Source organism: Cordyceps fumosorosea, assembly GCF_001636725.1.
Source record: "Cordyceps fumosorosea ARSEF 2679 chromosome Unknown scaffold_10, whole genome shotgun sequence".
Classification (NCBI taxonomy): Eukaryota; Fungi; Ascomycota; class Sordariomycetes; order Hypocreales; family Cordycipitaceae; genus Cordyceps; species Cordyceps fumosorosea.
Genome location: NW_017387310.1, coordinates 845,647 through 873,068, shown reverse-complemented (window position 1 = coordinate 873,068; position 27,422 = coordinate 845,647). Strand labels below are relative to the sequence as shown.

Here is a 27,422-nt window from a genome sequence, read left to right as displayed (position 1 = left end):
CGCTTGCTTCTTTAATTTACCCAAGGATTTGAAGCAGTGTACGGAGTTGCCTAGCTCATTGACCCGTAAAGCGGCACCGGTACTATAGCGCGTCATGGAATGGGCGATCTGCGACTTGCTACTGGCTCAAGCAGCCTCTTGCTTCTGGGAAGAGCGCCATCATCCAGGTTTTTGGGACAAGAATCATCTCCCTTCTAACTCCAGCGTCCTCGCTATCCTGCTGCGAGCGCCATGATCCGAGAAAATGTCTAGATATTTTCCGTCGTGGCTCGTTTGGGGTCGCGTCGGCGCGGCTGGGTGTCCGCCTGCCCCTGTAGGGCTGGGAGCTCTTCGACAGGCTTTTCGCCCATCAAAAACCTCCGGACGATATGAGGATCTCCCGTTTGCACTACAGCTGCGTGCAGCCTCTATCCTTGTTCCAAGATCACGCAGTTGGCAGAGTAACAGAAATCAGATACCCCCATTCGTCACAAGCAGAATATCGTCGCCTTCTTTGAAGGCATACACCTACAACGACCGATACCCTCAGATAGTATGCATGCTATCAAGGCGACCATACAGCAGTAATGCCTCCAATAACAAACAACCACGAACAAACGAGGTGGCAAGCCAAGACTCAAGCCCTATTCAATCGAGGAACGGCGGCGAAACGCAGCAAAGCGTCCCTAGTACTCCAGAACCCTTCAAGGAGAGCCAAGCCGAATCATTGGCCTCTTCTGTATCTAAATATTTGCATTTGCCAAAGATGCCCCATCGCCCAACAAAGGAGGAACTGCTGGCTGCGGCGAATGGTTTTTGGGAACGCTTAAGGGTGCGCTTCAAATGGATGTCCATCAGAAGTATGAGACCATGGAACGTGGACGAATGGGGAGCATTCGTCTCCTGGTTCTTATTTGGCCATATTGTTTGGATCTTGGTTGGAACTACGACTTTTTTTTCCCTTCTTATCCTTTCCATCAATACCGTCTTTGCGCAAGGTAGGCCATTCGCACAAAAAAGTCCCTCGCCTCCTGCTAATAACATTTAGAAACCCTCGCCAAATGGGTCGGAGACTACTTGACTCAGTCCGCAGGCGTCACCGTTGTATTCGAATCCGCCATTGTTCCGAAATGGGGGGACGGTGTGATTGCATTTCGCAATGTATTCGTGTCTCGTCGCCCAGGGCAGGTCAAGTCGTCCGTTAGCAAGGGCTCATATAATGCTGCTGCGGCGGCGGCGGCTGGCCGTCAAGCACAGCTTACCGCTTTTGATGATACAGAGGACGATGGCAACTACACGCAATTTGACGTGACTATTGCAAACGTCAATGTGACCCTCTCCTTTCTAAACTGGTGGAATGGAAAAGGTCTGCTGAAAGACGTCGAAGTTAATGGCGTCCGAGGTGTGGTCGATCGTACGAACGTGCAATGGCCACTTGTACCTCTAGACCCTTACTCATATAGACATGAGCATCAAGCAGGTGACTTCGAGATTGAATCATTCAAGCTTGAAGATTTACTAGTCACCATCCATCAACCAAACGGGTTCCGGCCATTTTCTGTGAGCATATACTCATGCGAGTTGCCACAGCTACGGAAACAGTGGCTCTTTTATGATTTTTTGGCTGCGACACACGTTTCTGGATCCTTTGACGGGTCTCTGTTCACAATACACCCCCGCCAAGTGCACGGCATTCCATCCAATCATTATCAAGGAGGGCCTTTAGACGCTGGCGAAACCAAGGCCTGGAAGAAGTCGAGTCGCCTCAGGATCGATGGGCTCAAAATCGACCATCTAAACCGTGGCGTGGAGGGTCCCTTTGGGTGGATTTACGAAGGCGATGTCGACATTGTCGCCGATGTGATGTTTCCCGCGGACAACGATGAGAGTCTCACTAAGGTCATGGCTGATTTCTACGATCAACTAGAAGAAGTCGTTGTTGCCAACAGAAATCGGTTCCTTCGCAATGCAATTGAGGACGAGGACCCCCAGCCTCTAATGGTCCAGTCCGGTCACATTTCAGAAGCTGCTACGGCGCCGCCGTCGCCGCCTGAAGAAGAACACAAAGCAGTGGTTTCTACTTCTGGCGACGAAGACCGACGCTTTTTTATCATGGATCTCCGGATCCATCTAAACGACGTTAAAGCCGCGATGCCCTTGTTCACTAAGGACATGTCCTACGTCAACCAGGCGCTGATTCGCCCCATTGTCGCCTACATCAACGCCAAAAAGACATACATTCCCATCTCGTGCCGGATCGTCAAGCGCGTCAGTGAGTTTGACGGCTCCTGGACCTTGTTTGACTGCGGTCTAATGGACGACGCGTCGGCCGAGACGTATGAGGCCTTTGCACAGGACATTGAAGACCGGCAATCGCGCGTCCGCCGCTTCAAAAAGGTTGGCTTCTGGACCCTGTCCCTTGCCGTCCATGCTCTATTCATGGGCATGGCAGGCAATGTAGTCTAACTCGGTCGACACCGTGTGGATACTGATCAAGCGACAACGACACATCTCATACATCAAACAAGAATATCGCTACTTTCTGTTCTGGAGCGATGGAGCAGGTGATGTTTTCTGCTCTCGGCGTTTTGAACTGCTTTTCTTCTGTACTCTTTGGCAGCAAAGGGATTTTACTCTATGCATTTGACAACGGCGTTTTTCTGGGTAGGAGTTTTGACATGCTTATTTTTAAAAATCTCCTTTAACGACTTTGGTGATCTGGGGCTGCGTCTTCTACGACACTGGTAGGGTCAATCTATACACGGAGAAAGGGGGAGTTGATGGAAAGGCAGTTGAGATTGGTGTGAAGCAAAGAGTCGATGGGCGTCATGTACATTATCTATTATCTTGCACAACGGCCGATGCAGGATACGGAACGGTCATGGTTGGAATGATACCGCAAATCAGGAACGAATAGAGCGCATACTAAGCCGGAGAATGACAGTCTATCTAGACAAAGACTAGGAGGAGATGGATACCTATAGTAGTGATATTATAGGGCAGTGAGGTCTACTTTCTAACGAGAAGCGATAAAATGCACTCTCAAAATGGCCGACTGCTATAGATGGATGCTGAGAGAACGCAATGCGAGAATGAGATCGAAACTAAGAGACACAAACAAATAAACACGAAAACAGGAACAACAGAACTACTGGACCTTTCCCCTACCAGGGTCTCCTTCAGCCAGGTTACAGGCGTCGTCCCGTCTCCCTAGTCCAACGCGCTGTTCCAACCCCGAACGGTAACAGCACCAAGCTCTAACCAGAGAGTCGAGACAACAAAGAGAAACGGGGGAGGTTCGAGGGCTGATCAAGCTCAGTGGGCCTGTGTTGCTTTTATCCCTCCCCTTTTCTTTTACCCCGAGGAGACTCTTTCTTGGCGCGGCATTTAATGCTGCAGTCGTCATGTGCATTCCGATGAAGCCGATAGTGCTGCTGGATATTGTCGGGGCAGATACCAGTCGGTCTGCATAAATGAGCTGAAATCGCGTATTCGTTTTTCACATAAAATCGTCGCTGGATGTCTTGTCAGTAATGTGTTTGCGCAATTGTAGCCTCCTATGTATGTACTCACTCGCCAAAAGCGTCATTATCATACGTCTCCATGTCATTGGTGTTGGCACGGGTAGTCACGAGCGAGGTCTTAGTCTTGGCAGCCTTGCTCTTCTTGCCAGTCTTGTCGGCGGCCTTCTCCTCCTTTTGCTTCTCGTTACCGGCGCGGGTGAGCGAACTTGCAATCTTCTTGATCTGTTCGCTGGGCAGCTCCTTGGAGAGTTCCTTGGCAAGCTCCTCGAGGAAGAGACCGTAGTGGCCCTTCTTGCCGTTTGCAGCAATGACAGGGACAAGGACCTGGCGGAGCTGCTCAAACTGCTTCTTGGTTTGGGGATTGAAGATAGGTAGCTTGGCAAGGTCGACAGTGTTGCCGGGGTCCTTGGAATCAACGACGACGTTGGAGCCGGGGATAGTTTTGGCACGGTTGTTGCTGATACCGATACCATCGAAGAGATCCTCGGCGTGGCGCAGGTCAGCTTCCTGTTCGGTGCGGCGGAGACGAGCACGGCGCTCAGCTTCGTCTTCTCCCTCTTCGGATTCCTCTTCCTCTTCCTCTTCACGCATGCGCGCGCGCTCTTTCTGGTGGTCGGCGATACGCTGAAGCTTCGACTTTTTGTTGGCGGCATCCTCAGCAGCCTTCTTCTCCTTGGCATCAGCAGCCTTTTTGGCCTTCTCGCGCTCTACTTCGGAGTCTTCGGCGGCATCCCAGGAGTCAAGAACCTGCGTTAAAGGTGGTTAGCAATCATGGTTATATAAGCTCTGCGCAGAAGGCTTTTTATGTATTCGTGCTCGGGATCTGCGCCTTACATCGTCGTCGTCCTCTTCGTCGTCAAACTGTCGTCGGCGGGGGGCAGCAGCGACGGGGGAGGTGGAGGTATCGGAGTCGCTAGACTCTTCGTCTGTTCATAGGTGGAAAAAGCGCGGTTAGCCTGGTGCATACGTGTATTGGTATATTTGGGGGTGTGCTGATTTCTTCATGCGTACACGCCAACGTGAGATGCAGAATCATGAAAAATCAATATCCGCCACTGGGTTTGCGCGCAAACCTTGCGTAGGAAGCGCGTTCAAACGGTCGGGCAACAACGGTCGCGAAACTTACCCCATTGTTTTGCGGGAGGCATGATAATAAATCCAGCAAACCTTTGCTGTGCTTTCGGTTCGATTCAGGTTGATAAGTCGGTCTGATGGGAAGTTGAGAGTGATGACGAAGCCGGAGATGACAGGTTGGTGGTTGAAGGGAGATCGGGTTTAATTTTCTGCGGTATGTGGCCCTACTTTTTTTTTCCTGCTCAGTCTTTGTATGGCCTTCTGTTCGGGCGGAAAAAAACTGGCAGACGTGGCAGGGGTTAAGAGTCACCAACGTGGGCTCGGCTTGGGCCAGGATGGGAACGCCATAACAGCGAGCAACAGATCGCATATCTACTAACTTAACTACAAACTTGTTAGCTATTTCTACCCGGAGCTAATTCTGAGTCGCGATGGATGTGATTTTTTGCTCGGAATTACCTGAAACTCCACTACAGCGAGGGTCAGTCTACTTACTTTTTTCTTTTTTTGGTGTGCTTGTGATTGCGGCTGTGAGCCGCGAGGGGCTTGGGCTTGGGGGCTTTCAACCCCTCCTTGGGCAGGTGTCAGGCACATGTTGGCGTCACAGCATCATGCCATGCGAGGGGTCAAAATTACCCCTCCACAAGTCCGAGTGGGACGAGACGCGACGTGCCCCCCTACCCGGGAGCTGCCCGGCCCAGCGAACCACCAAGCCACCAACTGCATACCTGTATGCATCATTGTACATATATGGTTGAGAACTTCAACTTTTCTGCAACCACTGCCAGCGGCAACACAGCCTGGAGCAGACGGCCCCAAGGCGACTCTGGCACGTTGGGCATTGGCACGGTGTCAGCTATCACACCCTCACTCTCCTAGTTATGTTGTGCAACCCTTCCACTTGTCCACGCTGTCAGTTCTCGACCAGTTTTCTACATCACCATGTTCCCTCCCTAATGTCAACATGCAGCGAAGACGTCATCACAAGGGCTTCTCACCCGACACACTCACTCTGCCCGAACGTGTCTCGGAATGTACGCCAGTGGACGTGCCAATTATTCTCTCCTTCCATCACGTAATGGCTGAAGAGAGATTATGGTGGCAACAAAGGCTCAACCCGAACACACACACAACTCGCCACAGCAGAAGCTATTATTGGTACCTAACAACCAGCAGAGAGGCACGGAACTCACCAGCTAATTAACCAACTTAGATAACTGGAACGTCGAATCGCAATTACTTGCCAAAGTTCGGTCACCCACCGCCATGTTCCGACGGTTCCCTGTCGCGCTAAGACGCAACCATCAGCCATAATAAATGGTGGTAGGGTGGCATAGAACTCCATGGTTTTTTTGTTTCCAGCTTTTTGCATCATTTTACCCAACTGACTCGGCGCCGCCACCCTTACTCTGTGGCTTTCTTCCCTGTCCCTGACGGGTAAAGGCTTGGCCAAGTAGCCATAACCACAACACACGTAAGCCACTGGCCAACGTGGAAGCGTTCAGTAGCGCTGCTAAGTGCCCTCTTGGCATTCCATTCGTCGCTATTTCAGAAGCCCATCCGCTGGATGAGGCTTGTCAAGAGAACAAAGCGGACGATATTAAAACTGGAGAAGGCAAGTGATAAAATGTCGGTGATGCCCGTTTTCTTTCGAACCATATCAACGACTTGTCTTTGAGAAGAGGTAGAGCAAAGCCGAAACACCCCCCTTATTATTGTCCACCGCGAGAGTCAAAATCAAAATGCTCTATACCACTCTATCCTACTACTTGCTGTTATTATCAGTGGTGCAGGCACAGCCAGGTAAGCTCTTGCGCAATTGAGGATTCGGGCCGCGCTCGCTGGTCCTGATGCGAGTGCCGGGTTGCTAATAAGTGTAACCCTACGTACATAGTGGGCACTGGCAGCAATCTTCTATTCAGAGGCCGCATGGCCATCACGGACAGCCCGATGACAGCCCATATCGCCTATGAGCCAGAAACGTCGGGAGCGGACAGAGACGCTGTCCTGGGCAGAGATCCTCTGAGCGAGTAGGGAGGGAGCAACGACGATGGAGAGGTCGGGGGATGTGGTAGACCTAGCAGAGGAGAGGAGGCGCAGTATGGTGTCCATGAGCTAGCAGACAGCACCAATAGACGCATTCAGCACGAGTCCAAGTCAATTTTCTCAGTATTCTCATTTGCAACCAACGCTGGGAACCCGTCGCCTCCCACCTGTTCCTCTGGTCTGTCTTGTCTATCGTACTGTACCTCTGTCGTGCGCTGAGGAGACCAGGTGGTGGAGCGGAACCGGGGATTCGGGCACGCTGTGCTGGCATTCCGCGCTGGGAGCCAGTAAGAGGCCGCAGTGCTCAGAGTGATCGCCAGCCATTGCAGCGCACGTGCAGAAAAATGGCACTAGGGGCGGTGCGCCACCTGGCACTCAACCACAGCAAAGGACTGAATTACTGGGAACCACCGTTGGCGACGAGACAGACATGGAGGCGACATGTACCAGGGGTTACAAGCGGTAGGACTTGCATGGAATTTGTCATGGAACACATGGCAGCCAAGATGCTGTATTCTGGAAGTCGTACACAGGTACATATATCATGCTGTCGTGTGAGTCCCGGTGGGTTGCGTTCCGTGGTTGCACAATCACTCAATCAACACTCGTACAAGTAGCTCTCCGCCTTTTCCTCTTCCCACCCCCTGGCGGACTTCCCCAGTCTCACTCTACCAGTAATTGTATCAACCCTGCCATCCGGCCACACCGAACAGCAGGCGCTGACCAACTTCTCGCTCTATCTCGAGGTTGTCTAGCATAGGTACGCTGAAGCAGCGTATGGCTGAGCACCATGAGAGTTCGCAGGAATGAACGGTCCACACCTGCGACAAATGGTGTGAGCCGAAAGCTTGATGACGGTACGCCGACTGTACAAGTCGCGTGGGTAGTCTCTCACATGAGTACCCTGTATGCAGCTATCCGTACTTGTATTTTCATTGATCTTGTTTTCATTTTCACCGCGCACCGTCGCCACCTCAGCGCCGAAGGCCCTGCCACCTCCGCGTCTGCGCTGGATGCGTATGACCAGGTTACTCAGGTCCGAACGACGCCGCTGTAGGATCGACCCCGGCTAGGCCAAGACAGGAAGCTTCCGGTGATGGCGGGATTTGGTATCAGAGGCCTTGGTTTTGCTGTCCCTCCCACCAACGTCGCTCCCTCTTTTTGTGGCCCCACGAACCTCGTTCAGCCCGCGCCGAAAAAAAAATGTGGACAAATGGACCAATAGCATGGCCTTATCTAGTCAAGGCTGAAGCTTTGGCTCGTTTATGGAACTGGTTGTTCATGACACAACGTAACAGTATGGTTAGGAGAAGGTCAACAACTGGTACTCGGTCAATCCGCATTATGCACAGCGAGAAACGCTAGTAGTAACAAGTACAGACTAGGCCGTAGAAGCGAATCAGAATCTGTTGCGGCTCTGATGAAGAGCCGAGTAAACGAGCCTGGTAAGATTTTATGCCTTGGTATGCACACGCGAGTCTATTGTTGTTAAGGTAAGTAAGTACCTGCCGAATACACGGTTGGTGGGTGCAACAAAGCTGCGACAACACATCACTGGTTATTGCTGGCATATCCGATGATGGGCCTTCGTCTACACTAAATAAAATATTTTATCATTTATCAATAAAACAATCACCAATTGCTAACTTATAAAACACCAAGTTTAGAAACCCACAGGGTTCTCATGGCCCATCTGCCTTGTCTCGGCGCCACCTCTGCAGTCTGCTGCAGTCTGGTCTCTGCAGCCTGCTGGATCATGCATTGCTTTCCAGCCAACCCACAGAGAACTCCGCAAACAGAAGACAGCTTGCCGGCCGTCATCGTCTTTGGCACTCCGGTCATTTGCCCGTACATACAAAGCCCTTCCCGCCCGCCGATGATCCTGAGGTCTTGCTGATCCGCGGCTTATTCACAAACCTCCCTGGCATCGCTTCGCAGCTTCTCCCCCCTTTACCGGGTGCCGTGACTTTTAACGAAACACCGCTTTCCTGGTCTCATTTCCGGCCCCCAACTCCTAACCACACCAGTTCAGTCCATCCCATCCTGCTGCCGCCGGCAGCCGGGCTCCCCTGTCCACGTGGAAAGATGCGGTTCGCTGCGAAACCCGAACTGCCAAACAGTGCATCAAAAGTCCCTCTATTACACCGTCTTCTGCAGCCTGCAAAAATGTGCTCACGTGTGTGATTTGACGATAAGAATAGAAATGCATTGTCCGAGGGTAAAAGAGACAGCCAATGCCACTTGTCAGCCCAATCTGGTGGTGGTGACGATGGTGCACCTGGGTGGGGTGTCGCAAGTACCATACCTACCGCTACCAAACTTGAGCAGTGGTACAAGAAAGTTGTCGCTCGTTCGTCAGCGTCGCACCGCTGACCACCTGCCAACCACCAAAAGTACCAAGCTAAACCGGTCCCCTCCACCAACACTGTCACCATCCCTTTTTACCTTTTTGGTTTTTCCCACTTCCTCTTCATCTCTGGTTGCTCGCGACCTGGGGATCCTCTGCATCTCCACCGCCAGTGCCACGCCGCTTTTGTGCCCCCAAGTGAGCCAAGCAGTGCTCCCCCGGGCCGCTTCGATCATCCCCGTTTCTTCGATGCCTTCTCCGCAGGCATGGTGCCAACTCTCCAACCAAACCTGGCAAGCACACAGATGCGAGAGGCTTGCGGCCGACATTTCCGTTTCAACCTGTGGCTTACAGGGAAGACCCCCCAGCCTACCATCCTCTATCGCTTAATTCCCATGCTCCCATAACCCTTGCCGCTCGTGGGCACTACCAACAACACTCGTCTCGTTGTTGGGAACACCTCCACCTCTTTCCGCCTCCAACACCTCAAAAGCCAAAGTGGCGCAGATGCTGTCTGCTGAGGGGTTCCTCATCTAGTACTCTGCTGCTGCTGCCGCCGCCGCTGCCGCTACAAACAAGCATTTCGTCGTCTTCTCCGTCCTTGCCCGTCCGTCTCGGGCCTCTCGTCAACATGCTCGACGAGATGGACACTCAGTTTGGCCCGGTCGACGCCGGTCGCTTCGACTTCACCATCTTCTTCGAGCATGCCATGCTTGGTCTGGTGCCCGCCGGAATCGTCGTCCTGGCCCTGCCGGTTTTCTTAAAGGCCACTCGTGCTTCCCGCCAGGCTCGGCCAGGTGCTCTACTCTGGCTCAAGCTCATCCTCAGCGTTTCTCTGGTCGCCATCCAACTCGCGAGTCTGATACTATGGCACAGCGCCACTCGCACACCTGTTTCACTTGCGGCGTCAATATTGTCCTTTGTCGCCTCTCTGTGCGTCCTTGCCATAATATACATCACCCACATCTATACAGTGCAGTCTTCAGCACTGCTCAGCGTATTCTTATCCATCACCATGCTCTTCGATATCACCATGGCTCGGTCTTATTACATGAGAGGTGGCATGGGCACTATTGCTGCTCTGCAGGTGGCGATTGCTTCCCTCAAGCTAGCACTGGCTGTGTTGGAAGAGATACCGAAACGCGACCTCCTTTGCTCGGACCATATTCGCGATGCTGCAGGCCCGGAGCAGAATATTGGCTTCTGGAACCGTTCCATGATGATATGGGTTACTCGTCTGGTGGTCGAGGGCGCCAGGAAAAATCTCAGAGTAGAAGATCTTCCGCCCATCGGCCATGAATACAGTTCCGAGCAGCTGTTCGACCGTTTTACCCCGTTCTGGAAGAAAGCTATAGCCTCCAAGAAGTCAAAAAGACCTCTAGTCAGAGCTGGACTTCGTACACTCTACTGGGAACTCCTCAGCCCAGTATTCCCGCGACTATGTCTAGTTGGGTTCTCATTTGGCCGGCCATTTTTGATGCAGCGCGTTATGGACATTATCAGCGAGGGCGTGGTCTCCCGGTCACAAGTCAACGGTCTGATTGGAGCTACCATTTTGATATTTGGTGGTCTAGCGGCAAGTTCATGTTCTTCTCTCCCTCAAATAGGACGTGTTCCATGACTAAACATTCTCTCTATAGATCTCCAAGGCAATTTCCGAACGGCTCCAATACCAAGCAAAGACATGTGTACGAGGCATTCTCGTTGTTGCTATATATGATAAAATCCAACGACTAGGCATGGAAGATTTAGCAGCTTCGGCTGCTGTTTCTTTGATGACAGCCGACATCGCTGGTCTGGATCAACTCTTGACCAGACTGCATTCCACCTGGGCTTCTTGTATTGAACTTGGCCTCGGAATATTTGTTCTTTACCAGTTCGTCGGTGCAGCTTGTTTCTTGATTTTTATACCGACAATCAGTATGTCCTTCTAGCCTATGTCCTGCCGTTGCCTTGCTAATATTTCCAACCACAGTTGCCTCGGTAGCCACCTACTATACGTCAAAGAAGATGCAAGGAGCCCGGACTATCTGGAACGAGAAAATCCAGTCCCGTGTCGCTTCAACGTCCAACATCTTGGCGCAGCTCAAGAGTATCAAAGCCATGGGTCTGACTACCGCCATATCCAATTTTCTGCAAGGAAAGCGCCAGAGCGAAATCGATACGTCAATGAGCGAACGTAATGCACGTGTTTTCATCTTTGCCATCTGTAAGCTGCCTTCCATTACTCGCCAGCCGTCACGAAACTGACCGCAACTTAACAGACGCATTCGGAAACACAATGGCTCCCGTCGCGGTCTTCGGCGGGGCTCGATTCTGGACACGAGCCGCCAACCCCATGACTGTACCCGAAGTCTTTGCCACATACGCCATCATCTTGATTGTTTCACTGCCCATTAGCGAGCTCCTGGGCTATCTTCCCTACTATGCCGGCGGGTGGGCGTGTCTTGTGCGCCTCCAAAAATTCCTTCTGCTCCCCGAAGTATCCGACAAACGTGACAGTGGCGGTTTGCCGACGCCGCGTAGCGCTGAATATGATGAGAAGAGTTGTTTGTCGGTGCAACCAGGCCCATATGCCATCGAAATGAACCACGTTTCGTACACTTCTGACCTGACGGGCCCAATTCTCAGAGACGTGACTCTCCGGATTCCTACCGGCTGTGTCGTAATGGTCCATGGTGGGCTTGGTACGGGTAAATCAGCTTTTCTCAGTGCAGTTCTTGGAGAACTGCCTATTGACACTGGCACCATCGATATTGCGACAAGACACGTTGCCTACGCCGCCCAGACGCCGTGGATTCAAAACCTAACCATTCAAGACAACATTATCGGTGCATTCCCATTCATCGAGTCACTCTATGACGATGTGATAGAGGCATGTGATCTTGCCAAGGATCTGGATGATCTTGCCGACGGTGACCAGACCATGACGGGAAGCAACGGATGCAATCTTAGTGGAGGGCAGAAACAGCGCATAGGACTCGCTCGAGCCCTCTTCTCGCGATGCTCAATTATCATTCTCGACGACGTGCTCAGCTCCTTGGATGACATGACCGCCACAACAATTACTGAGCGCTTGGTAGGACGCAACGGTCTACTGCGCAGCTGGAACTCGACTGTCATCATGACCACCAAGAACCTCAACATTCTGAGCGCCGCAGATATGATCTTTGAGGTTTCGCAGCATGGCAATTTTGTTCAAATGCCGCTTCCTCGTCCAAACTTCAACCATGCAACAACACCTTCGCGCTTGCGAGGCCAAACTCCTGAGCCCGCGGACAAAGTAGAGGAGGATTTGCTTGATCAAGTCAAGGGGCCACCCGCCGTGGACACAACCAAAACGCCAGAAGTCGGCAACGACAATAAGAGAAAAGAGAGCGACTATCACCTCTACCGATTCTTCTTCAAATCAACCAGCATTTTCATGCTTATTCTGTGGTTTGTAGGCGTTGCAATTGCATCAGCTCTTGAAAGAATGCCCCAAATTTTTATGCGCATCTGGCTCAGCATCGATGCAAATAATAACACGTATTTTGCGGGCTTTGTCGCGCTGAGCGTCTCAGACATTCTCGCCATTTCAATCGTTGGCGTGCAATTTTTCAAGCAAATTGTCCCGCAGACGTCGGCAGCGCTCCACTGGGACCTGTTGCAGTCAACTCTGGAGGCCAAACTGTCTTTCCTGAGCCATACGGATGCAGGATCACTGCTCAACCGCTTCAGTCAAGATGTAGCCTTGATTTCGCAGACACTTCCGACACTATTCATGGCAACTGTCTCCATGTTTTTCAACGTTCTGGTGGATATCGGCGTCATATCTTCTGGAGCTAAGTACGCTGCGCCTATCATCGTCTTTTTCATCGTGGCCCTCTATGCCATCCAGTACTACTATCTCAAGACGTCGCGTCAACTGCGTCTACTGGAGCTTGAGACGTCTTCACCACTCATCACACACGTGACGGAATCCAGTTCTGGGATGGCACACATCCGCAGCTTCGGATGGCAATACTACTTCCAGCGCGAATTTATACAACGACTTGATTCCTCGCAAAAGCCATACTATTACCTGTTCTGCATCCAGCAGTGGCTTACCTTTGTGCTTGATACGATGACATTTGTGTCGGCTGTCACGCTCGTCAGCATATCCTTGGTGTTCCCGCAATCCACATCAGACGGTGCTATTGGCTTGGCGCTTCTCAATCTTATCTCTTTCAGTACCACAGCATCATTGTTCCTGTCTGTTTGGGTTCGTGTGGAGACTAGTTTGGGTGGCCTCTCACGCATCAAAGCGTTTTGCGCGGAAACACCACAGGAGCAGGATCGTGTTGTCCTTCCGGAAGTTGGGGAAGATTGGCCCACGACTGGCAAAATTGATTTCAATTGCGTCACGGCGAGCTACAGAGGCCCTGGTGGGGAGGTGCGTCGAGCACTCAACAATGCAACGGTGAGCATTGAGCACGGCCAAAAAGTCAGCATCATCGGACGCACGGGGAGTGGCAAGTCGTCAATGATGCTTGCCCTCCTTCACTTGATTGAATTTTCGGGTAGCATCAGCGTGGATAACAGGGAGATCAAGACAGTCCCGCACAACCTACTGCGGTCTCGAATTACAACATTGACGCAGGATGGCGTGGAACTCAAGGGCACAATCCGCTTTAATATGTTTCCTTTTGACGCACCAATGCCCGCAGATGACCACATCATCGCTGCGCTTGAGGGGGTCGGACTCTGGGCACACATTGAAAAGCACGGCGGACTAGATGCGGATATTGTGGATACGCGACTTTCGCATGGCCACAAGCAGCTTCTTTTCATTGCTCGTGCCATTCTGCATCGGGAAATCATGGACACTAAGATTGTGCTCGTTGATGAGGCGACGAGCTCGCTGGATGCGGAGATGGACCAGCAGATTCAGGAGTTGATGGACGAATCGTTTGCAGACTGCACGGTAGTGCACATTTCTCATCGACGCGAGTCCTACGAAACTATCGACCTCAGCATCGGGCTCAGCACGGGAGAGGTGGTTGAAGTGCTGCGGCGCAGCTCGAGGTCTGGGCATTGGATCCCGGTATACTAATTAACGCATGGCTGCCTCGTCAGCTGTATACTCTGTACATATGTAGCTTGAAACTTTGATGATTTTGTGGAGTGGACGGAAGATACTGGCCGGCCAGATTCATATACGGCGTTTATAGCGATTTATACCATGATTGCGCCATTTGGCGTACACATTTTCCATGCAGCGGCTGACAGTCCCTTGAAGTCTTGTGAGAAGCTTTCTGTTGCCTGGCAGAACGTCTTGTGGTTTCTTGCGGTAGTTAGGTAGAACGGGGTTACCTCGGCGTCTGAAGATGAAAATAGTGCTTGTTTTATATATCCAGCATGGCAAACTGACTAGTTTATCGAAGGCACCCTTAAAAGCTGGCTTCGCTCTGTCACATCCATTCCAGCGGTGGTGGTGGGTGGGTTGGCGCGAAAGTGGGTTTTCGGCGACGTACCGGACATGCTGCCAGACGCGCGAAAAGATACCCAGGCGTTTGGCTCCGTCTGCTCGGCAGGGATCAAAGCCCACTTACCCACGACGGAGGTACGGGAAGCGAAAACCAGGAATGGTCAGATGACCTACTTTGCGAGAATTATTCTGCGCAAAATGTCTCTTCCGTGGAAGCCTCAGGTCGCCATCGAAAATAGCACGGGAGGAGCAGCCAGGTAGGAGTGAGAGAGTTGGGCGCAGGCTACCGGTAGCGCCGGATCAACCCGGGCTGGCACTTCGGCGAGTGAAGTGGGCCCGTCAGCCATACTAAAGGCTGCTTCGGCCAATGGGAGCTCCGGTCTTGGTCAGGCATACGCCGCAGCAGGGCAGGCCAGGGCTGCTTCGGACTTGCAGCGCATAGATCGCCATGCCTGAAATTTCGTCGTTCTCGTGATGACTCTGACTGCTCCCTGTGTTTTTCTGTCCCGATTATGTCCTTAGGCCAACTGTAAGTTTTCTTCGTATTCATTCCCGGACCCGTTGCGGCTCTGTCATGCTAATTTCATGCTTTTCCCCGGGAGTGTCCCACGACGGTATAAAAGGAGCACGCCCTCTCGGTCACTTATACCTGCGTTCAGTTTCAACTGCATACTAACCCAACAAAGTAATACACACCAACTACCACCACAAACTCAATTCAGAATTCCGCTACGCGTCTTCTGTCTCCCTACATCAACCCCTTCTCACAACCCGCCGGACATCCAATGCTATCTACCACCACGCGTACGAGAGCACCACCCGCCTCAAGGCAGGCCGCCCAGCTCGCCATAGCGGCCATCCTGTCCGCCAAGGCCGGCCCGAGCCCGCAGCAGGCTGGTCTACGCCTGCGCCTTGCCGCGGCGACGACGACGACGCCCTACTACTGCTGCCATGGCTGCCGCGCCTTCTCGACGACGCCTGCGGCGCAGCTCAGGGACTTCTTCCCCGCCAAGGACACGCACCTGATCCAGACGACGCCGGCCGCGTGGCCGCATCCCGGCTACACCCTGGAGGAGATGAAGGCCGTCGTGCCCGCGCACCGCAAGCCGCGCACCTTCGGCGATTGGCTGGCCTGGAAGACGGTCCGCTTCGCGCGCTACTGGATGGACAAGGCCACGGGCATGGACAGCGAGCAGCAGGTCGACAAGGCCCATCCCACAACCGCCGTCGAGGCGCAGAAGCCCTTGACCGAAGCCCAATGGGTAAGTTTGTGTAGGAAGGAAAGGAGAATAAGAAAACTTGAACGTGCTGGTTTATGACTTGGAAGACATCGCTAACACGGAAAATAGCTCATTCGGTTCGTCTTTCTTGAGAGTATTGCTGGCGTGCCCGGCATGGTCGGCGGTATGCTTCGACATCTGGGAAGCTTGCGCCGTATGAAGCGCGATAACGGCTGGATCGAAACTCTTCTGGAAGAAAGCTACAACGAGAGGATGCATCTCCTGACATTTATGAAGATGTGCGAGCCGGGCTGGTTCATGAAGCTCATGATTATCGGTGCCCAAGGCGTCTTCTTCAACGGCATGTTCATCATGTATCTGCTGAACCCCAAAATTGTGCACCGCTTCGTTGGATATCTCGAGGAGGAGGCCGTGCATACCTACACGAGGTCGATCAAAGAAATAGAGGACGGCCAATTGCCTCGATGGGCGGATCCCAAGTTCCACATTCCTGATATCGCCGTTCAGGTCAGTTGACGCAAGCCATAAAAGACAGAAGAAGTAGATACTAACGTGTTACAGTACTGGAGAATGCCTGAAGGGCATCAGACCATGAAGGATCTTTTGCTATACATTCGCGCCGACGAGGCCGGCCACAGAGGCGTCAACCACACATTTGGAAACCTGAACCAAAAGGAAGACCCCAATCCCTTCGTTAGCAAGTTCAAGAATCACAAGGAGACACCAAATCCGAGCCTGAAGCCGGCTGGTTTCGAGCGTGACGAGGTTGTTTGAGCCACGCACGTTGTCTTGTTTCGTCAGGGATAAACAGTCCCCGCACTCTCTTTTCTGCCCCGAGGGGCATTGTTTTCTACGTTTGTGATGCGACGGCATTGAATAGAATTTCTAGACAGCACGGCTTTTTTTGGGATGAGTCGAGAAGGTTTAGACTCATACGGCCAAGGAAATACCCAACTTTACTGAACTTGCCCCCCCCCCTTCTCCCAGCCTTACGGCCCAAGATGAGAAAGAGGCGACGATCGCAACGATTCGACTTACACCCCCTAGATGGTTTCGGCTCCTGCCCGATGCCCCCTAGCAATTTTACTATACGCGTCATCAGTACAAAGGTTCTTTTGCTTCAGGAGCATGATTTGGAAATTATCATTCCCGATCGGGACATAACCGTCTAGTGACTTCATCGGTAGGTGAGAAAATCGGACCGGCACTTGTCACCGAAGGATTGGATGGAGACCAACAGGTGTGGTGTGGCGTTGATCAACGCAGCCCAAAGCGGGCTAGGTAGCATTCGAGAGAATCAAAGCCCGATGAAGATCAACCTTATTATGGCGGAGAGAATTTTACCGCGGTGATTTTTCTGGCCTTTTTTAAAGTGTGACTGACATGGAATTGGGTAAACCCCTGGCTGGCTGGTAGCAGTGAAGCGGCGGCCTCCCAGTACAGGTTAGTTACCTACCTACTGTACATAGGTACATATGTACATACTCACAACCTACCTATGTACTGTAGGTACAGGTATGTACATAGGTATGAACATAAGGTAGGTACCGTACCTATGTAGGCAAGGCCCAGGGTCCCCGACCTCCGAAACGCCTTGCGAAAAGCCTCGCCTTACTAAGACCCACTCCCGTACCACGTCCCCTGGCCGGTCTGCCGCCGTGGGCTTGCTGAGGTTCCCCGGTTTCGAGATGCAACTGTTCAATTTGGGGCCGTACAAGGGTATCAATATCGGCGTACATTTTATTGGCGTGCATGTTCGGAGTGCAGCACTTCACCTGTCACATTGAGGCGCGTGAGAGGGCGCTTCCGTGCATCCTGTTTATTGAGATGTGCGCATGTATGCGCATCGGGCAGGCCGATTGGATACAGGCTGTCAGTGGGGAATAACACACATCACGTCCACCAGCGCATCGTAAGGACGCATGAAATTACAAGCAGAGTAAAAAGTCCGTGGAACGCCGGTTCTGAAGTGAAGGAGGAATCCAAAGGCGATGTTTTGGAATCTTGTCCTTCCGACTGCCAAGCTGTGAATAGGCATACTCGTACAGCGACGGCGCTTGCAACAATACGACAAGGTGCCAACTATACAGTCGTCAGACAAGGCAATACCCATGTACACGAGGATTCTAGACCGTAGACGACACGGGTGAGATGGAGTGATGGCGGCAAGACGTGTGGAGTTGGCATGCATCACCAGAGTCGGTGTCTTTGCCAAGAAGCAAGTGACGACGACTAATCAGACGTTTTGCGGATGCTGGTAGTGATTGGTACCTTTTCTTGACACATACGGGTATCATGCTTGACATGGCTGGCTTGAAGTGGTTGTTGGTGGGATACGCGGAAACGGAGACCATGCGCTTTTTTCTTTCTTCAGGACATAACTTAAAACTAGTGAAATTTAACTACTAAATGATCGTTGGCCCGACATTCTCGGACAAATTAATAAGTGATGTGCGATCTCCGCGAACTTTTGACTATGCTATGCCCTACAGCTTGACTTACTCGCGGGAACTGCGTAGTGAGCCGGGCGTTTGGCGGCTTGCTAGGGGTGGACATCCGTGGGGGAGGGCCGCGTCATTGCGTGGAGCCCTCTGCTTTGGTTTGCCTGTACTTGTACTGGTCTGCTTTTGGTTCTACCGTTAAACATATTGGAAGGGGAACAAGTATCTACCAGTACGTGCCGTCGTTACCTGTAGTGATTGAAATCCTATCTTATTTCCATGACGTGTGGGAACTTGGGGTGTGCGTAGAATGCCGCAAATAATCCAGTATATCGAGTGTACGAGAGACGGGACGCGCAACTGAGGCTCAGCATTCTAAATTTACCTCGCTAAGAAGGGCGATGAGATTGTCACGGTTGGCGTCCGATGCGGTGTCAAACGACACGCGATAGGGCTGCTCTCCGTGATGGCGGGGGCGCAAAGTCGTCACCAGACTAGGGGGAACAACGTGGGAGAGGAGAACGGCATTCTTTTTTTGCCGCACGAATAATACGCAAACTCCTGGGGGGCGGTCGGGCCTTGGTGTACACGCCACAACCGCCAACAGGAACCAGACTGAGCAAGATAGTATGGTCTTGTTCGTCCCAAGGGGGGGTGTGTGCGAGGCCGAGATGACAGTGGCGCAGTCTGATGCTACAATGCATAATATATACACCCCACGGCTTGAATCTCTGTAGATTGTGAGTAGAAAATGGGAAGGAGGGTTGAGCGTGATAATAGTAAGCTCATAGTTGATAGTTGAAGGAAACAAAAGTTTCGTCTCTGACTGTGAGGTGCTGGTCGACGAGGGAGAAGCACCGAGTAATCCGAACCTTCCTTGCTGTTACGGGAACTAAATGTCTAACTATCAACTCAACGCTTTCGTAGAGCTGGGGGCCGTCGGGAGCCGTAGTGCCGTGAGCTTCGTTGTTTTACCTGCATTCATGCTCGTTTATCACCGCTGATTAGTTTCATGGGCACGATGTGTCAAAATGACCCGTTGCGGCTAGTGAGTTAGCGCTTGGCTATACCGGTATCCGTACGCAGCGCCTGGATACTACCTAACTAGTTAACGAGTTAACGTACCGACCTGTATACATGGAATAGTGTGAATCCATTGCTGTTGTGCATGCGTCGTGGCGTTACAGGTCTTTCTTTGTCTCTAGAGCTTCGGAGCTCCACTGATCAGTGAGCAGCATTGTTCAGACTTGAAAAAAAGGCAAACAGGAATTCTTCATCACTTGAGCCAAGAAGAAGAAAAGAGACAGAAGGAAAAAAGAAACTAGATAGACCGTTTCATTCACTGTCGCATACATATGAATTCTCAGCCTTCTATCATGCACTGGCTTGAAAGAGTAGAGTGATTGTCCCGAGTCTTGCTTGATCGCCCGCTAGCGTCCTGGTGAATCACGGCACTGGCACCGGCGCGGATAAACAAGGCTACAGGGCAGGCACTCATCACGGCAGGGCTTGAGGCCTTGCATCAAGATGGATGGAAATGTAGTGGAATGCCAGTGGGTTTAGTACAGGGGACCTCCCAGCCCTGTAGGATGGCTGTCACAGGCTCAGGCAGCGCTATAACGGAAATTGGCCCAGGCGCTTGCCGGGCCCACCAATCAAGCCCGTCTTCCTTGCCAATTGACTTGTCTAAAAATGCCCCGCTGTCGCTTTGTGTCGTCGCTGGTCGCCTTTTGACCTGCATCGCAATATGGACCAGAATCAATGAATACGCAAGACCACCGTAACAAATCACCTTGGCCGAATCTAGAACCTTTTTTCTTGTTTCACACACACTCTCTACTTCTTCCTGGCTCTTCTACCGAGCTTCCAGTTTCTCTCTAGCCTCGCGGGTCACATCATCCAATAACCCACAGGTCCGTGATACATTGATTCACTGGACCACTCGTGTAGCATTGGGCGAGATCTGCTCAACGTGACATCCAAGGTGACGTCCAAGGCAGAGCAAACACCTCTTAGGAGACAATGCGGGTGAATTTGAATGGAAAGATAATTTTTCCCTCAGATGCTGGTGACGGATACGCAACTGTCGACAGGTATTGGGCCATCCCACGCCTTGTCTCGCGTACGATACCTACTAAAAGTATCCTACATACTACCTATGTACATACATACCGTACTCCGTACTCCGTACAGCATGCGTACCCAAGCAAGCTCTTCCCCTCACCCGATTGCGCCGCGCTACTGTCAGCCTTGGTTGACGCTTCGAGAGGCACCTCATTTTTTTTTTTTTTGCCTCGTCTCATCCCAGTTTCCTCTTATCATCATCCCAAACCGAGAATAAGCCGCGCCGTGGTCCTCGCTCAAAACCGTACGAAATACCTCGTCAACAAAGTTACCGACCACACACTCTCCCTGTCCACCACCCCTCCCTTCCACGCGGCCCTGGGCTGTGTGAGCCAACCACCAACGCAATCCCAAACCCGCTTGCCGCAACCAAGCTTGCTTGCACAGCCTCCTCCGACTCAACTACCACTCTACCAGTACACCACCAAACATCCCAACTCCCGCGACGCGCGCGCGCCGTTAAAAAAAAGGCTGACTCGGAAATCTGCCTCACCAAACAAGTCATCCATCGTCTCCAGACTCACGCCCCCTCCTTCTCTCCCAACTCTGGCTCTACACACGCCCCTCCGCCGCCGGCCTTTTGCTCCTGCCGCCGCTCCTCGTCAAGCCCCATCTTCCGATACGCAGGTACACCCTCCTTTGCTCCCGGAATATCCCCAAGCGTCTCCAACGGCGCTCCGCTTTCCCTCATTCCTCCCCCGGCATGGACCACCAGTCGTCGTCGTCGTCGCAGGACGGCCAGTCGTCGGCTGCTGCCGGCCAGCCTGTTATAAATCGACCGCACTCGCCGTCGCCGAGCCAGTTTGCGCCGACCGCAGACTCCAACACTGTCGACCTGGTCTCCCTCGACCAGTCCTCTCTCACCCAGCAAACAGCCCAGCAGCCGTTTGCCCCCGACTCGAGCTTCGACTCGTCCTTTGCCGACAGCTTCTTGACCACACAGCACCAGTCGCAGTCCTTCCCGGCCGACACCGTCGACCCTCCCGCCTTTGACCCCTCCGCCAGCTTCGCGCATCAACCAACATCGGGCGCAACCAGCCTGCCCTTCACCTCCCCGTCCCAGCAAAGCTTTCTGGCCCCAAATATCGCCGACGGCGACTTCTCTCTCTTCCCCTCCACCGGAAGCCAGGCCGACTTCAACGCGCCGCTCTTCGAACCCTCCAGCTTCAGTCCCGCCGACCTCGATAACATGGCGTCTCCCCAGTCCCAGCACTCGCCCAGCTCGGCGCACCACTCTCCCTCCTTTGCTCAGCACCATCAGTTCTCATCGCCCAATGTCCATTCTAGAAACGTTTCTCTTGGTCCCGAGGCGGCCCTTATGCCTGGTCAACTCAACGAGTGGAGCGGTGCCCAGTTCACCGGCCACCGCCGCGCCCCCTCCGAGTACTCAGACGTGTCTTCCGTCACTCATTCGCCCAATCTCAACGTGCATGACAGTTTCGACGATGGTTCCGGCCACTCGCCTCTGCAACGACCGTCCGACGGCAGCATGTACCAGGAGGTGCTCAGCATAGGTGCCTTCAACCTCGGCGATGGCCGCAGTCCCTCTCACAGTCCTGCCATCAGTCCTCGCATTGGCGCGCAACCTTTACCAGACATGCAGTACCAAGCAGCGCCCAACCCTAGTTATAATATCCCCGCCTACCCTACCATTCAAGATCCTTCCGGCACCTTCGTCGGAAACAGCCAAGACATGCCGCAAATGGCCCCTGCTATTAATATTGACTTCGCGCCTGCCAACAATGCTAAGCTTGTTGGTTTCGACGCCACCAAGTCCCAATTGGATCAAGATTCACTACTGCCGCCAGACAGGGGTATGTTTTCCTGTAGACTCTGCCGCCGTTCCAAGCTAACAGTTCCGCAGGCCGCCCCAAATCACGTCCTCGATCAGTAACAGATCCCTTCCAACCCGGAGCTGCTGTGAAGCCTAGACCGAGCAGTGTCAACGCAACGCTAGGCTCCAATCTGGCGCCGCGCCAGGAAGTCTCCCGATCTCTCTCGCCCGGTGATCGGCAATCCTCTGCTGCTCGCAGACGACAATCCACATCTGCGGTACCAAATAACGTGATCGCCCTGCGCCTAGCCGACCCCGAGTATCAGGGCGGCTCAGAAAGCGGCGGGCCAAAGCGAGTACAGAAGCATCCGGCTACTTTCCAGTGTACCCTGTGCCCCAAGCGCTTCACCCGAGCCTATAATCTACGCTCTCATCTACGAACGCACACCGACGAGCGTCCCTTTGTCTGTACTGTCTGTGGCAAGGCCTTTGCAAGACAACACGACCGGAAGAGACATGAGAGCTTGCACTCTGGTGAAAAGAAGTTTGTCTGCAAGGGTGAGCTCAAGGCCGGTGGTCAATGGGGCTGTGGGCGGCGTTTTGCGCGCGCCGATGCCCTGGGTCGTCACTTCAGATCCGAAGCGGGTCGAATCTGCATCAAACCACTGTTGGATGAAGAAATGATTGAGCGCCAACGGCAATGGCAAGAACAGCGCATGCAGCAAGACATGGCGATGACAGGGCCGGGCATGGCAATAGACGCCAATACTGGCTATCCCGTCGACAACAACGGAAACTATGCGCTACCTGCGGCTCTGCTGGCGCAATATCCCGCGCTTGCAGGAATGAACTGGTCAGCACCGGAGATGGCTGGCATGGAAGACGACCTTAGTGGGCGTTCGTCTTTTGATGCCAGCGACTACGACGACGGCGAGGATGGAGGTTACATGAGCGGCCCTGGCACCGGCTACGGCGAAGGTGGCATGTCGCAAAATTTTGGCGAAGTGGGATACAGTAGTGACATGGGTGGGCGTTGAGATACCTTTCCAACGGGGTAATCCGTTTTTTTCCTTTCTTTGGATTCTCCGAGGCGTTGTTTACGACAAGCTCTATGAATCTTTGTAATCATGGTAATCCTTGATTTGTGCTCTTGCTGCGGCATGTTACCCTGCCGCTTCCCGCGGTGGAACCGAGTTGTTCCACGCGATTTGCGCCTCTATCCCAGATTTAGTGCGAGGATTCTCGAAGAGGTGCAATTTTTTTGGAGTTGTATAATTCTTTTGGCTACTTCGGGTATGAGAGGGGACTTTGGCTTTAGACGGATTCCACCATAGATACCACACAATTACTGAATCCAAGCTCGATCACGCACTAGCTTACCCTTCACATGGTTGCAAACCTCGGCAGATCAGTTTCCCAGCGCTCAATTGCCGTGTCTCTCATGGCGACGGCATCTCCAGTTTCATCTCTGCACAGAGCTACTCGAGCCGCCCACAAGACACACAGAAACTCAGGTTTCGTCTCGACAGCGGTCAGAATCTTGCCATCTCCATACTACCTGCCTCATCTGGCCGTTCTCACTTCTTTCCCAAAACAAGAAAAAGAATGGGGAGGGGTGTGTAGGGCAGACGCATCCGCTAGTAATTCAAACGAGTCTGCCTCGGCCACATGGAGATTCAGATCTTAGTTTTTATTGCTGGATTAGGGTTTTGAATAAGCGTCCAGGAGCCGCAGCAGGGGGAGGGAGGGGCGTGCATCGTCTGAGACCTTTGTTCGCACAATCGTTCTGGAGCTCCAGGCGCACGGGTTGGCCATAGGCAGCATAGCCACGATAAGTTACGCGTCCCCTCCCCTCCCCTCCCCCTTGCGTGGTTTGCGCGGAGTTGGGCGTTCAGCTAGCCAAGGGGGGGTTGGAAAGACACCTCGAGGCAGATTACAGACTTCTGGAAGCGTTTAAATAAGATTAACTTTTGAATATGTCGTGGTGGGAAGCTTGGCGAGGTTCAGTTGTGGAGGGAATGATCCAATGGGAGGGGTTTTTGCCATGTTTACGGCCCGTCAGGACGACTGATTACGTTTGGTCATGACAAGAGGCTTTGATGCAATTGCCATAACACGAGCTTCGTGGCACTACGCTGTGCTGTGGGTTGGTAGTTCACGACTCTACGGGGGTTTGGCGCCGGAGACCCGCGTCCTCTGGGGCCGACGTGCTTGAGGTCGGCGAGGTGGGGCCGCGTTCGGCCGGGCCTCCGAGTCACATTTTGCCGGCTGCGGGCGTGGCATTCCTGAGTCCCTTTGATTTCCGCACTAACAAGAGATCTCATCTCTTTTGGTTTTTTGGACAAGTGCCTATTGTCGCGCAATGGTGGGCAATGTATCCGCAAGTTGTTATTAACAGAATTCACAGCTGGAAGCCGGCCTTCCGCCCGCCGCAACCCTCACGATCCGCGCGGCGGCCTGAAATGCACGCAGCGCCCAATCTCACGACATCAGCTCCCCTTTTCCGATACAAATCAAGCAAGGCAAAAACAACAACAACAACAACAACAACAACAACAACAACAACAACAACAACAACAACAACAACAACAACAACAACAACAACAACAACAACAACAACAACAACAACAACAACAACAACAACAACAACAACAACAACAACAACAACAACAACAACAACAACAACAACAACAACAACAACAACAACAACAACAACAACAACAACAACAACAACAACAACAACAACAACAACAACAACGTAGTCAGGCCTGACCGCTGTCAGGGTGGGCCAATGAACGCAGGTTTCTCGACTGGCGACTGACCCGCGATGGAAACGAGCAGAAGAACTTTGCTTCCATTACGCTTGTTAGGAACCACAACGGCCGTTGGGAAAGACAAAACCTGCCTGACTCAGCAGATGACGCCAACTACGGGCAGAATCGCAGCCTGATCCTTGTTTCTTGACCGTTTTTAACGGGGCGGTTAAGCTCGAGGCGGTGAGACGGCGGCGGCTGACGATGGGAACTGGGCGATATCCACACACCGAATCTGGCGTACCGTTGCGACTTTTTCGGTCTTGATTTGTTTCTTTTGGAAGGGATGCATTGCCCGGCCGGCAAGCTCGCCGATGTGACTCGCTTTGCTATGACGGCCGGCGGACCGAGCGGCTCCTTGGGCCGCGAGTCGACGGAGATATGTCGAGATCTCAGTTTCTCGGGGCTGTGGTGTGCAAAGTGTGTTGACTCGGCCGCTTGGGTGTGAATTGGTTTTAAAGGATTGGGCACAAGCAACTTGCAGGTTGCTTCAGCCTCGAAACGTTCAACCGTCTGGTGTATACCGCACTGGTGCCTATGCTCAGTTCCGCAGAGAAAAGGCTGTACTTTAGTTTATTGCCATTGATTTTCTTGGCAGTTGGTCTTGTGTTGCACTTCTTTTCCTCATACCTTTTCTTTGAGTTGTTGATCGGGGTTCGTTTTGGTTGTGGATGGCCTGGAGATATCCTGGCGGACGTATCCCGATTCCAGCAAGGCCTTGAACATGGCATCAGCAGCCTAGAGCCGGAACACATGGGACACCGAAAGGAATAGAATAGAAGGTATACATTTGATAAAGGTAGAAATGTGCAAACCAACAGAAGAATAACCCCCTGTCAAAAAACAAGAGAATGAATATAGCATGAAATTCCAGGAACAGTATAGGGTCGCTTATCGTGCCTGGCTGACGCGGATACTCCTCAGGTGGCAGCAAACAGAGGGACATGATCCTCCGCCGGCAAGGGTTGAAATGTGTAATAATCCATAGCAACAATTGTAGTTTAGATTAACAATCTGATTGCATGGTGACAATGTCAAGGCCTGTTGCAGCGTGGCTGAATCCTGCTAATTTGCCGCAGCCGTTCATGTGATGACGGTAGGTAGGATTTGGAAAGGTAACAGTTGGAAGATGACGTGAATCGCCTGTTTTGGCGGAGAGCTATTGGTAAAGATAAGATGGTGGTACGATCTGGATGCGCAGTCCATATGCAGGGGCTGGCTAAATTGATACGCCAATGCAACAAACAAGAGTATGCTTCGCAGGCAACGGAAACCTTGGTCCTCAACCGGATTTCTCTTCGTCACGGATAGCCGCGCTGAGTGGCATGGCATGGTCCAAATCACCACCCTTTTCTTGTGCGCTATGTACCAAATATGCTCATGCCTTGCCTGCATACGAACAAAGCTGGAGCGTGGTGCGGCCATGCAGCGGGCCGCCACGAGTCAAGCGGGCAAACTGGGCAGCGATGCATGGATGGCAACTCCGTCCCAGTGCATGAGCCAATTCTCACGACCAGGCAACACAGGCCAAATGTCTATCGTGGTGGGAAACTTAGCCGTCGGACGCAGGTCTGGCCCCTCGCGGGGTTGATGAGCCCCCCCACCAAGCTGGTGGGCAGCCCTTGTCCAGGGACCCTTTTGCTGGGCACATATTCGTGGACACGTTGACACTATCGTCAGCGGCACTATAGATGGACAAGGCAGTGATGGTGAATTGCCAACTATTGCAGCTTTGGGATTCGACTCTCCCTTGTCGACATCCCGACGTTGAGCTTCGTTTGTGGCATTATTGGTACATGACTAATTTTTGCCGTCATTTCGCTTAAGCCAAGGCATGCCCGCCCTTGCTTTGCTCTGGGAAAAGGGCAAACTAACTTAAGTGACTACCCAGTACGGCCTTGTACAGGGGCAGCCGCCGGGCTGATACACAAAAGACTGCGAAACAGCTCGTTTGATGTTTCGTAAACTTTTGAGTGGATGTCTCAGGAGGGATCTAGGCGGGGAAGGGGCTACTAACTTTGAGAGCTTCCCAATCGCTGGTGCTCAGTTGGGACGCGAAAGAGTACTGGCAACAAGGGTCTCTCGCGCGCGGGTCTTCATTCCTCGGCGGCAGAGCGGAAGTAAAGTATCTATCGCGTGAGAAGAGACAGACAAATGCCATTTTGTTTTCACGATTCATCGCAGGGCCTTCTGGGTTGAAGCTTGTGGTTTGCTAACTAGTCGCGGCTATTCACGCAAGGGGCTTCTCGGAGGATTTGCTGGTACACACGACGCAGCCCCTGCGCATAGGGGTGCGGTAGCATGATGGTGTTTTAAGAAATCCATATCGGCCTCGCCTGCGTCTCTGTGCATAACAACTATTTCGTTCCTGGCAGCCTCCTCATGTAAGACAATAACACGAGCCAACCACCTATACCAGGCTGTCCTGTTGAGTGGTGATGGTCGTCAGCGCGTCCAGCTCATGCGGCAGATGTAGAAGAATCCCACCACATCGGCTGAATTCGCCTTCTGAGGGCATCCACTCATCGTTGAGTTAAGCTCCCCACCTTCCCATGAAATGGGTCTGGTGAGGTGAGGGTGAGGGTGACGGCATGGTCATTCAGTCAGTCA

The 27,422-nt window shown here is 52.6% G+C and overlaps 6 protein-coding genes across 6 annotated transcripts; 5 read left to right on the top strand and 1 right to left on the bottom strand.

Moving 5' to 3' along the window:
- Positions 1-745: 745 nt before the first annotated feature.
- On the top strand, positions 746-2,445 carry ISF_04767 (Mitochondrial distribution and morphology protein family; the record flags this gene model as incomplete). Its single annotated transcript, XM_018848372.1, has 2 exons — positions 746-977; positions 1,028-2,445. The coding sequence occupies 2 exons, from the start codon at positions 746-748 to the stop codon at positions 2,443-2,445; spliced, it is 1,650 nt and encodes a 549-aa protein (XP_018704707.1).
- A 1,103-nt stretch (positions 2,446-3,548) lies between these two features.
- ISF_04766 (Translation initiation factor eIF3 subunit) lies at positions 3,549-4,651 on the bottom strand (the record flags this gene model as incomplete). Its single annotated transcript, XM_018848371.1, has 3 exons — positions 3,549-4,250; positions 4,338-4,429; positions 4,630-4,651. 3 exons carry the CDS (start codon positions 4,649-4,651, stop codon positions 3,549-3,551), a joined length of 816 nt encoding a protein of 271 aa, XP_018704706.1.
- A 4,950-nt stretch (positions 4,652-9,601) lies between these two features.
- Positions 9,602-14,044, top strand: ISF_04765 (Vacuolar metal resistance and drug detoxification protein; the record flags this gene model as incomplete). The annotated part of the gene is made up of 5 exons (XM_018848370.1): positions 9,602-10,550; positions 10,611-10,658; positions 10,708-10,890; positions 10,946-11,179; positions 11,235-14,044. The coding sequence occupies 5 exons, from the start codon at positions 9,602-9,604 to the stop codon at positions 14,042-14,044; spliced, it is 4,224 nt and encodes a 1,407-aa protein (XP_018704705.1).
- A 1,160-nt stretch (positions 14,045-15,204) lies between these two features.
- ISF_04764 (Alternative oxidase) lies at positions 15,205-16,434 on the top strand (the record flags this gene model as incomplete). Its single annotated transcript, XM_018848369.1, has 3 exons — positions 15,205-15,681; positions 15,769-16,167; positions 16,222-16,434. The coding sequence occupies 3 exons, from the start codon at positions 15,205-15,207 to the stop codon at positions 16,432-16,434; spliced, it is 1,089 nt and encodes a 362-aa protein (XP_018704704.1).
- A 4,494-nt stretch (positions 16,435-20,928) lies between these two features.
- Positions 20,929-23,036, top strand: ISF_04763 (C2H2 type zinc finger protein; the record flags this gene model as incomplete). Its single annotated transcript, XM_018848368.1, has 2 exons — positions 20,929-22,039; positions 22,090-23,036. 2 exons carry the CDS (start codon positions 20,929-20,931, stop codon positions 23,034-23,036), a joined length of 2,058 nt encoding a protein of 685 aa, XP_018704703.1.
- A 1,046-nt stretch (positions 23,037-24,082) lies between these two features.
- On the top strand, positions 24,083-24,771 carry ISF_04762 (hypothetical protein; the record flags this gene model as incomplete). The annotated part of the gene is made up of 2 exons (XM_018848367.1): positions 24,083-24,170; positions 24,398-24,771. The coding sequence occupies 2 exons, from the start codon at positions 24,083-24,085 to the stop codon at positions 24,769-24,771; spliced, it is 462 nt and encodes a 153-aa protein (XP_018704702.1).
- Positions 24,772-27,422: the final 2,651 nt, after the last annotated feature.